The sequence below is a fragment of the Danio rerio genome, chromosome 9 (genome assembly GCF_049306965.1).
Source record: "Danio rerio strain Tuebingen ecotype United States chromosome 9, GRCz12tu, whole genome shotgun sequence".
NCBI classification, from domain to species: domain Eukaryota; kingdom Metazoa; phylum Chordata; class Actinopteri; order Cypriniformes; family Danionidae; genus Danio; species Danio rerio.
In genome coordinates, this window is record NC_133184.1 from 45,607,501 (window position 1) to 45,619,536 (window position 12,036).

The 12,036-nt window shown below is 38.0% G+C and overlaps 1 protein-coding gene across 1 annotated transcript in view; it reads left to right on the top strand.

Moving 5' to 3' along the window:
• The window catches only part of ube2e3 (ubiquitin-conjugating enzyme E2E 3 (UBC4/5 homolog, yeast)), an 83,230-nt gene extending 71,667 nt beyond the window's left edge, over window positions 1-11,563 (top strand). The window contains exons 5-6 of the mRNA NM_200921.3: window positions 7,455-7,602; window positions 10,758-11,563. Of these exons, the coding sequence (NP_957215.2) occupies window positions 7,455-7,602; window positions 10,758-10,855 (246 nt within the window). The 3' untranslated portion in view covers window positions 10,856-11,563. The remainder of the gene's footprint in view (window positions 1-7,454; window positions 7,603-10,757) is intronic.
• The last annotated feature ends 473 nt before the right edge of the window (window positions 11,564-12,036 follow it).

Sequence of the window (12,036 nt, forward strand, 5' to 3'; positions counted from 1 at the left end):
GGTAGAACGAACTATTAAAATAATCTTAAAAAGCCAAGCCTAAAAGGGTACGTTTTAAGAAGTGGTTTAAAAATGAATGATGATGGAGCCATTCTAATCTCAGGGGCCAAGGTGTTCCACAACCGAGGACCTGCCACAGAGAAAGCTCTGTCCCCTCTACGTTTCAGCCTAGACTGTGGAACTGAAAGAAGATTCTGCTCACTTGACCTAAGAGATCTCACAGGAGTGTAAAGATGAAGCAGCTCTGAGAGATAGGATGGGGCTAGATTATGAAGGGATTTATAAACCAGTAAAATCACTTTAAAATCAATTCTGAATTGCATAGTCAATGTCATGATCAGATGTCTGTGATTCTCCGCACTCTGCTAGTATCTGAAGTGAAAGGCTCGTTCACGTTTTATCGAATCTACATTTTTGCTGATGTACTGTGTCAACGTCGCTGCATTCAGGCAAAAGATCCGAACCCAATTCGATTCATTTATTTGACTCTGACCTGGCCATTTCCCTAGAGAATCAATAGTTTTAAACACGGTGCACTTTCTGATTTAAAGCTCAGCTGGATGTTTTCATTCACACAGTGTGTCATTTTCAAAAACCCAAAATAGGAGCTCTTTAATACTACTACTTTTTAATAGTAATATTAAGCTAACAAAAAGCTATTTTAAATTGTAATAATATAATGTTTTACGATATTAAATTTTAGTATGTTTTTGATGGAATAGGTCGTCATCGCATAGAAGGCTTAAAAACAAATCTTTATTAAATATTTCAAACCTTTGACCTATAGCACTGTTTTTAATATTATGCTTTTCTAGTAAAATACAAAATGAGCATTTTAAAACAAATAGATTCTTAAATCCGTCTTTGTCTGTGTGTGCGTTTTGCTATTATTAGACCATAGTCGGTCACAAAAGCGCAGTGGCCTTTAATTAAGATTTATTAGGTCTACCAAGGACACTCTGTAGCGAATCACTCAAAACAGGTATTGACCTCTATTAAAATACCTCAAGGATAATGCAATGCTGAACGATTGTATTCGTCTGCTATTCTGTGTGCTGGATGGCTGAGCGCTCTTCATCCGAGCACCGGGCTATTTCCAGCATAAAGCAATTAGCGAGATGCCGACAGGCAGCGGTGTGGTTTAGGAGAGCTGGTTTACTATTGCCCGGGCTATAAAGGTGAAAGAGTCAACTGCGCTGCCTCGGATTAATTAGCATCCGAATCTCCTTCCTCAGCATGTTTGGGAATTTGCGCTGCTCTGAGTGGCTCAGTCTGGACCGTCAGCGGCATCTGTAAACAACAAGTTTATATAAAGCTCATGGGTTGGAAAGGGGCTCTTTGTTCAGATCAAGCCACACTGCAAAAGCTCTAATCCACTAATTATAAACAGGATTCATCTTCTGCGGTCTGGAGCCACTCATTCTTTTGTCACCAGATGAAACATTGGGTAACTTAGGGCTAGAAGTTGTTTTGTGTCGGTTGCTTTGTCAAGTCTCTGCCCTCTTTTGCTCGCCGAATAGTTCGGCTTGGTTTGTGGTCCACTAATGCTGGGCTCAGGACTACATAATGAAATCTGAACTGATAATGAAATCTGGTTACAGCATGCACATGATGAGAATCTTAGATGACTGTATTCCCTTGATTTAAAACACCAAGATTTAGGGACCACAGTGTAACACATACTACTAGGGATGTAACGGTATTGTAAATACCGTCATACCGCAATATTAATTTTTTTCGATATTACCGAAGTCGCATGACTCGGTAAAACTATAGGTCTTCTGAGAAAATTTGCTCAGGCGAATGAAGCGAACGGGACGTAGCTGAAACTACATTTCCCATCAGCCCAGGCGTGGCCATAATCCTTTGCGGTCTGTTGTCGCTACAGATCCAGTAATGCGGAAATGGAGTGTGCTGCTAGTAGCGGAGATGAAAAAAAGATGGAAATGATCGAACCTAAAGCGGGTGTTGTCGCCGCGCGCGTGCTGAATAGCGGTGCTGTCGCGCGCGTTCTGATCAGCTGTGTTGTGGCGCGCGTATTGTAAAGCGCCGAGGGGGGGTTGAGCGCGCATATTCAAGAGAGGTGTTGTCGCGCGCCTACTGAAGGGCTGGATTGGACGGAGGTTGTTTTGCGTCGCGGGGGCACTTTTGATCGTTTTGGAAGGGCATTTTCTATCCAAGACTAAAAAGGGCATGCACACTGCACAGGTTGAGCCCTATGTGTGCACGTGCCTGCAAGTTGGGGAATACGACTAATAACAGTCATGGGGACTGCAGAAACACAGCACACTGTTCAGATTGATGCAGACATTGACTTGTACCGCAAAGAGATCTCTATCTCACTCATGGTTTGTCTTCTCAAGTGGGGGAAAGCCAATGCACAACGTTACCCCACTGCTGTCAACCTGGGCCAAGTCATATCTCTCTTGTCCCAGAAACCTCAGTCCCAAATGAGAGGGGTTTTTTCTGTTGCAGGGGACATTGTAAATGCCCAGAGATACCAGCTTTTACCAGATTATAATTATATGATAATTTTCCTTTAAACCCATCTCTATCTAAGTGAGTGAGTGATTAAATGTTGAATGTGGTGAGTTTTCAACAATACTAAATTGAAACTTTATTTTTTTACATGGTTTAATAATTTTTTGTTATTAAAATTGAAGTTAGTGTTTCAAAGCTTACAGATAAATGGCTAATTTGTATGTCATTGACACTTTTGGCACTTTTTTGGAGTATTTTCAAAAGTTTTTTTTTTTCTGTAAATGATTCAATAAATACCGTACCGTGACATTCATACCGAGGTATTACCGAACCGTGAAATTCTGATACCGTTACATCCCTACATACTACAATAAATTATTAATATTATTGTGCTAGAGGGAGCGCATCATGTGATCAGTTTGGTCAATGCAAAAAGACAACTTTATCAGGCAAGGCAAGTTTATTTATATCGCACGTTTCAAAAGCACATTGAAAAATGATTAAAAACAGATTCAAATGTGTTAAAACAGGTTTTAAAGGAATGGAAAAGAAAGGGACAATCGTGTGGTATGTCGGACATCGCACAGTGCTCATTCAGTAAAGGCACAGCTAAACAGATCTTGATTAAGTCTTGATTTGAATATGCCTCATGTTGGAGCACATCTGATCATTTCTGGAAGCTGATTGCGGTTGCTGGTTCGAGTGTGGAGTTTGCATGTTCTCCCGGTATTGGCGTGGCTTTTTTCTGGGTGCTTCGGTTTCCACCACATTCCAAAGACATACGCAATAGGTGAATTGAGAACTAAATTTGCCGTAGTGTATGTGTGAATGTGAGTGTTTATGGGTGTTTCCTAGTACTGTGTTGCGGCTGAAAGGGCATTGGCTGCGTGTACCGGAATAACTGGTGGTTTGTTCCACTGTGGTGACATGATAAATTAGAGGCTAAGCCGCAGAAAAATGAATGACCAAATGAATGAATGCAACTTTGCACCACTCTTTTTCTCTGTCTATTCCACACTATTGTAGACACTATGTTCTTTGAATCTGTTTTGAGCTCAATGTTTTTATCTGGTGAAGAAATTGTATTAATAAAGATGTTTTGAAATATTAAATTTCTATTTCTTATTTCATCTCTCTATCTCTCTTGCACATGTTGGCATGTGGTTTACAGGGACTTTCCCTACATGTAATGTTTTTCTATTGTGCAAACTGTAGGCTATCCAAATTCTATCTGAAAATCGAAGCCGATCAAGTTCGCCAACAAGATTTAATCTAACATTCTCTGAGGGTGTAAATTGGATGTAGATTGTGCTAAAACTCCTGTAGCCTAAACATCTGAGTCCGGCATAATCTGTGCTTTTGTGAATGATTCTGTGCTTAAAAGCAGGGTGGAAAAGAGTCTGCATTTCATCCTCAAAGTCTATCTAGTAATAGGAGTATCGATTAAACCGAGCTGTAAAAGGCTCTAATGCATTGGCTTATTTACAGAGCAATTTGGTTGGGTCATTATGTGCCTTTAAAAAGAGCTATTCCTCTTTTATTTTGTGTCTCGTCTCGTTCGGTCTGTCAGTTTAAACATCCTACCTGGCTGTCTACAGAGAAAGCTGTTTATGTTGTTAGGCTAATGAGCTCTTTTCCTAATAAGCATAAAAGGGTGATGATTCAGTAAAGATCTGATCATGGCCTTGATCAGCTTTCAAATGGATTCAACCTTCAACAAGTTTGTTGGTAGTCATTCGTTTTTGAACTTTGTTTCTTAGTCTCGCATTGCCAGACTGTCAGACTGACGGTGAAAGGACTGGATTACTTTGCAGCTTTCATTGTGTGAAGGCAGGCTGCACAGTGTTATCGTTTCAGCATCAACATTGCAAAGTGTGCATCTCTAATAGTCACTTTGCAGGATGTGCAATATTAATATGTTTGGATTAGAGTTGACTAAGAGCTGCAGTTCTAAAACACATGATATTTGTGAAGTCACTGCAGTGTTTAACCATAATAGGGTTGAATAATATGTGTTTGAAGGCATGTGACTGTATGAGCATTACAAGAGAGTTAAAATTATGTAGGCACAAGAAATTGCACAGTTTGTAACTTAGAATAAAGATTTATTTTTTTAGGCAATGAAGACTGTATAGTGTTATTTTTCATTTGATTGTTTAATTTATGTTCTTCAATACTGATAGACCAGCCTGATCTCATGAGGAAATGTAAGTATTTTACGTTTTGTCACTTTAGCGGCTAATTTGTCCGAATTCGTGCGAGTTCAGTCACACAAAAATGTACGATTTTAAAAAGGCATGGGACCCAACACCACCCCGAACCCTACCCATCATTGGATGATGAGCAAATCATACTAAATTGTACAAATTAGATTGTACTAATTTATACCAATTAGCCACTAAATCAAAAAGTAACGAATTGCAATGAGATTGCCTTTGATAGACTCCCCATAAAAAAAACATAAAGCACTGTTTATTCCACTTTTGCCTTTTCTCTGTTGTGTTTATCTATGCTAGTATGCTTATTATTATTTTATGGATGATTCACACACACAGAATTATCCCAATCAGTCTTTATGGACTGGAAAGATTCAAATGATTTTAAAGGGTCTTCATGGAACCTTTATATTTAAGAGTACACTGTGCACTCAAAAAATGATGTGTGTTGTTTGTTCAAACTGCTTGTTTAAAATGAGCTGAAACAACATAATTCTTGAGTGTTTTTGGGAAAACTTAAGTGTGTTATGTTTAATTCACTCAAATTTGTAAAAACTAATAAGTTATTTTAATTCCTTCATGTTGTCCAAACAAAGATCTTTGTTTTACAATGAAAAAATTGCTGCTCCTTAATATTTAGAAGTACTTTTACATTTAATTTCAACTTGCATCAATTAAACAGACTTAGGGCCCTATCATACACCCGGTGCAATAAGGTGTACAAGGGCTCTATTTGTTGCTATTTTCAGACCAGCGCAACCCTATTTTTTATGTTTTGCACCACATTATTTAAATAGCAAATCCATTTGCACCTCTTTGTGGACTCATGGGTGTGCTGGTCTATAAAGGAGGTGTGTAAGGTGCATCGTTGGCACGTTGCTATTTTGAGGAACTGAAATAGACTGCACCATTGACCAGCTGAAAGCAGCTCTAAAGTCCATCACAGAGTTTATGAGTTATGCGCCTGTGTGGGTTCAAATTCGTACACATTGCTTAATACACACAGGATTTACAGCAATACACAAATATCTTTACATATGAACAACAATTAAAAATTTTAAATGTTACAATTTTTTTCTACATAAATATAAAAAACTACTTCATGCCTCCATGCCTTTTTCATTTAATTCTTGAAAATTTGCATTAGTATAATGTTATTATTATTATTAGCAGTATTATTTATTATACGCATCTTTATATCAGTTTTAATAAAAACAAGTTTAGATTTGTCCACCTGTCGGGTTTTAAAGAATTACTGTATGCATCACTGTATGGGGCATAAGAATTGGACGCGTGTTTGAATATAACTCCAATTTTATGACCACACTTTGTTATTATTGTTATTTATTTATTTATTTCTAGAACTGAATTTAGAAAAAGTTTTGAAACAAAGTTTGTGCTTAACAAACGAAATTAATTGTGTAGGCTAAAGGATTTCATCAGTGAAGTGCGCACGCAGTTTTCATGTCCACGAAACTAAAGGAGTAACGTAAAGAATAAAAGTAAAGAGAAAGTAAAGAGGCCGAATGGAAGAGGCTCATTCTTTATCCTCGCGATGCAGATGGTCTGTTTAACTGTTTTCTCACTAGAGAGGTGTTCAGTTTTTCCACTTACAAAGTCTGCCATGTAAATAGAAAATGCGCCATGGCACAACACAATTAACTCTTAAAGGGAATGAGACATGATTCATGATTCATGAGACATGATGAATGAGACAGTCTCTGATTGGCTTATTGCATGCTGTGATCAAAACACACCCATAATAACTCATTTATAGAACAAGCAACCCTGTTAGATCATGCGCCGGGGTGCAGAGCTTATTTTTCTGTCCTTAAAATAGCAAAAATTGATTCAGACATGCCCTTAATTCTTTTGCGCCCTGCACTACAGACTTTGTAACTAGATTGTTAAAATAGAGCCCTTAAAACATCAAGTTAAAATTTGCATTACTTAAAGTAAATTAGTAAATACAATTATTTATTAATTTTCCTTTGGCTTAGTCCCTTTTAAATGAGTAAATAGCTCATTAAAATGTCATAACATAAAAACATTTGTTGTCATTACTTTTTGATCATATTTTTACAGTGAAGCGTGATGCTCTACAATGCCTTGTAGGCCACTCACTAGCTTTTATCTATCCAAAGAGTCTTGAACTCTGTCTTGTTTAGATTCCCCGTGTTGGCCGTGAGGCCTCACACACGCTGCCCGTGTCATACTGGCTGTGTTTTCACTCTGCGACCACCATGTTCATACAATACCCACATTGTGCCAGGCAGGCAGGGTTATTTTGGTCTCTCGGTTTATTCTGCATCATGTGACAGACGTCTTAGTAGCTGCTGCAGGGGGCAGAGCGATATGCAGTCAACAAACAAGAAGCACTCTTTATGTGCTGAAGGAGCAGACTAATGCATGACCCAGACTAACCCTTAACCCTTATCCCGCAGACTCGGCCCTCCCACAACACTGCCGGTCCTGTAAGCTGAGGCCAGAAGTCCTCAATACTCTAGATAAGGACACAGTTGGGAAGCTGGGTCAGGTTAAGCTTGCTTGGCTCTATCGTCTCATCAAATCGATAGCTTTCAGGACTCAGCCGTGGTTTCTGAGAGAGCTGTTAATGAGAGAGTACAGCTCTCAAAAGCCCCTTCTGTTAAAATGCATCCAGAGCGTTAGAGCCTGCTTCTGGACTGGTGAGCTAACATCATCCCTCTTTAGAAGGACTTGCTTGGTGATCATTTGGGTTATTTTTCTTCTCTGCAGGTCACGTTTCGTACGAGGATCTATCACTGCAACATCAACAGTCAGGGTGTGATCTGCCTGGACATCCTGAAGGATAACTGGAGCCCGGCTCTGACCATCTCCAAGGTCCTGCTTTCCATCTGTTCTCTGCTGACAGACTGCAATCCAGGTGAGTAAAGCGAGTCAATACTGCTTAGAATGACATCCAGCATTCCAAGCCATGCTTTACCACTGATGTGAAGGACAACTTCTTCAGCACATGTACCAAAACACTTTTTAAAGAAATAGTTGCTCCAAAAATTTAAATTAACTTTGTTAAATGATTGGCCATTCTGACTGTGCCGTTCTTTGTTAAAGCCAATTTCTGGTACCAAAAAAAATGCTTGCTGAAAAATGCAAATACTGAATCTTTTTCTGTAAATCAAAGAAAAATCATCAATTCTGAAATCTTGCATAATATCTAAAGAAATGTTCACTGTCATGTTTTTTGCACATGACTACATGCATGATTGACAATGGCAGGTTAGACATTTTTAAGGTATAGTTCATCCATGAATTCAATTCAATTCACCTTTATTTCTATAACGCTTTCATAATGTAGATTGTGTCAAAGCATCTTCACATTGATGATCATAGTAAATTGAAACAGCGTCCGTCCAGTTTTCAGTGTTTAAGTTTAGTTTAGTTTAGCTCAGTTCAATGTGGTTTAATAATTACTACTGAGAGTCCAAACACTGAAGAGCACATCCATGAATGAAAATGATCATTTAAGGTGGATTTACACTTTTCCCTGGCGCCTCATTGCGTACTTCTGCTGACTGTGCGCACACCTCGCGAAATGGACAAGGCTTTTATACTTGCTGCGTTCGCTGTTGTGATATTCTTTTAAACGACAGGGGACTGTCAAAAGAACCCCAACGTAAAATCAGACGGATAAACAGAGAAGTAGGAAGTTTCCGGAACTATTTCATATCATTAATATCATTCAATATTTTTGAACTAATTATTTTTATTGGTTTTATAAATTATTTTAATGACTTTAAAGATTTTTATAACCATTCAAGATTTTTTTTATGAAACTTTGATGTATTATTTGCTTTTGTTCATATCTCTGACAGTTTTACCTATTAAAGTTTATTAAATATTTATGAAAAGAGAACATGAGTTGCTCCACAATTTTTTTTTTATTATGGCAAGAATAAAAGCAAAAAAAGTACACTTACTAAAAAATAAAAATAAAAATTCTGACTTAGCTCACTCAACCATTCACACATTACTGTCTGTCTAGTTTCTGTCCTATACTTATGCTAAAACGGCAATAATGGTCCAACATTCCTGACCATTATCACCAATAAAGCCTAGAATGAGGGCATCAGTATTTTGTACACCGATAGGTTCAAATATTCCTTCCCAGTTATCAAATAAATAATTTGTTCCTTAATCATAGTTTTGTAACTATTAAATTGTTTTAAATTTAAAATTGCAAAATATAAATCAATGTTAAACCTTTAAATGGTGGAAAAACATATTTCTGTAATTGTGTACCTGAGTCTCCACTTTTGCCATGGCCTGTTTTGGTTTTACCAAACTTATCTCTCAGGTTTTTCCAAACCTTTTGATTAAAACCTTTCCTGCTTTGCCACAGCTGTTGCAATTTTTAGCCAAGCATTATTGATCATCTGGTTATCTTTATGATCACAGATCATAAAGATGTCTGTACAGTCGTACTGTTTCAGACAAAATCTCTTCGAAGTGTTTTATATTCAAATCAAATGCGGAGCCGCATAAAATGTTCGATCTAGTCTCAAAAAAAAAAATCATGTGCTCCGCCGGCCGAAATCATGTCGTGCAAACCTCCGCAAACTCTGCGATGACATCACATTTGCTGCGCACACTCAAGCGAACTAGAGGACGCTTTACAAGCAGGCTTTAATGTGCCTCTTGTCATTCCAGAACCTGTATGACTGACTTTCTTCTGTGGAAAAATGTTTCTGTGAATAAAACTAATTAGGCAATTTTTTTTTCTGCCCAGTTGACTTTCAAAACATAATATCTTTTCCTTCATGACAGAAAGAAACAGGTTGATGTCACAAGAGAGTGAGGAAATTGTAATTTTGGAGTGAATCATCTCTGTACATTTATGGAGTACTAAAATCAAAAAAGAATCCTTGCCATTTAAAAAAAAAAAGTCTGCACATAGATGATAATTTAGAGACCACTTAATGGGGGTAAAAATAGAATTAAGGAAAAAATGTCAAATACAAAAAAAATATTTTGGTATAAATAAAATAGATTTGATTGAGCCTTACATAAATCAAGGACAAAACGTCAAGCTATTATTTGTGATCTAAAACGAAACAAGACCGTTTAAAGAAGAAGGTGTCACAGGTAGCCAATGGAGAGACCTCAACATAAGAGTAACGTGCATATTTCGGGCTTTTTATTTAAAAAAAAATAACAACAGATCACATTTACGAATATATGATGTTGAAACTGATGACAGCTTTTGGTTTCATGTTGATGTGTGGCTTGAAGTTCAGCTCTTTTCACGAGTAAGAGAAACTAGCCCTACAGTTTCAAATCCTCTGTAAAGCCATCACCATGTTTGTCTGGAAAGCATCTCTGACATTGTTGTGTCAGCTGAGTCAGCACATGACAGATGTGTCTGCTCAATCCCACACAGCTCTTTCATTTACTCTAGAAGACGGCTTACTTCTCACTGCTCTGCCTGTGTCCTTCCCAGCGCCAGTCTGTGTCTTTCAAAATAATGTTTTCGCCAGGGATCGCTGATATCATATCGTTTGCTTTATAAGACAATATCATCCGTGCAAAATCAGGCACCAACCGTGAGAACAGTACAGTTATTGTTAATTCAGTTCATCGTATTCATATCAAACAAATAAACAAAAATCTGCATGCGCTGCGTGCAGGGCCGGTGAGGGCATGCAGATTTTTATTTATTGGTTAGTTTTGATTATTGTTGATTTCAAATGCAACAAATCTGTTAATATAAAACGTGTAGTAACGGTGCTCATAATTGTTGAGTGAGACTAAATTTTGTCTGGTACGCCTACATTTTTGAAGTCCGGAGCACCGGTGCTACCAAGAAAAAAGGTTCATTCCAAGCCCTGCTACAGATATGCTTGTGATACTGACGTCTTGCTAAAATACCAGTCATAACATTGATAAGCCAAACGTTCCTCTTGGACATCATTACTGCAATAAATATTAGAAACTTGTGGCCCATCGTTAGCTTTCCAGGGTATAAGAATGTCTCACTTATTATTATTTTTGTTTCCGCTTTCTGTTTTACTCCTCTCTCAGCGGATCCTCTGGTGGGAAGCATAGCTACTCAGTACCTGACCAACAGAGCAGAGCATGACAGAATAGCTCGACAGTGGACCAAGAGATACGCCACATAGACGGCAGGTCACCGACACCTCCAACCTCTGGTCTGCCCTTCCTCCTCTTCCCAAATCCCCTTCGTCCATCCCTCGCTCCGCACACTCTTCTCTGCCGCCACCGCCCCCAGTTCCCTTCCACCCGCAGGAGTGTAAAGATCCAGGAGAGGCAACTTTACAACGTGCAACAAATCTTTATAGCCTTTACAATACGGACTTCTGTGTATATGTCATACTGATTCTACCCCGTGTTTTTACCCGATAACGGACTGGGAGCGCAGACAGGACCCACCAAGGTGTAAAGGCTGCCGGAGTAGAATTTTGTAGCTGTAGATTTAGTTCTGTTTAAAAGCCTACTTGCAAGTCTTGCTTCTTTGGGATATAAAAAAAAACAAATGTATTTTGTGATGTAATAAGGAAAATGTTCCTAAAGTCAACCAAATATTATGGTGCATTTTAGCCTAATTCATTATCTGTATGAAGTCAAAGAAAAACGAAAAAAAAAAGATAAAAAAAGAAAATGAAAAACAAGCTGTAGATTATTAGAAATGATGTCATTTATATGAGACCCACACTCATTTCCAGTTCTGTGGTACATGCTGTTGTGAATCTGTTATACCTTTGTCAGTTTGTAATGAAGCGATCTCATTGAACGTTTTGTAGCTCAGCTGAGATGAGCAACCACTGTAACATCCCCTCAAACACAATAATAAAAAAATGTCCCCAGGGTGAGGTGTTTGTGTGTTTTTCTCCATTCATGGTATACACTGGTATTACGCTACGTTTACATGACAGTGATGTAGTTTTTCCATTGCATTTTGATGAAGCTTCACGTCTACAGAACTTTTTTTTAAATGATCCGCGTTTACAACACTCCACTGGCTGTACTACTGTGCATATGCCAGGCCAGTATTTTGTGCTCTTAGAAAATGGTACCTATCAGTTTGTTAAGTGGTGACGTATGTAATACTGTTTCCGGGTCCAAGCCGCCACTCATTTGAGTTGAGACATCATTCGTTTATGATCACGTTTTATTCCTATCACACATTAAAGTTAATTTTATATAAAATGATAGTGTACACAACAATCTCTGCGCTTGCTGCATAACAAATACCAAAAATTTAACAATTTATAAAAAAATGAATCACTTTCTGGCCACTGGATATTAGACATGGACATATATATTGCGATCATGATTTTCG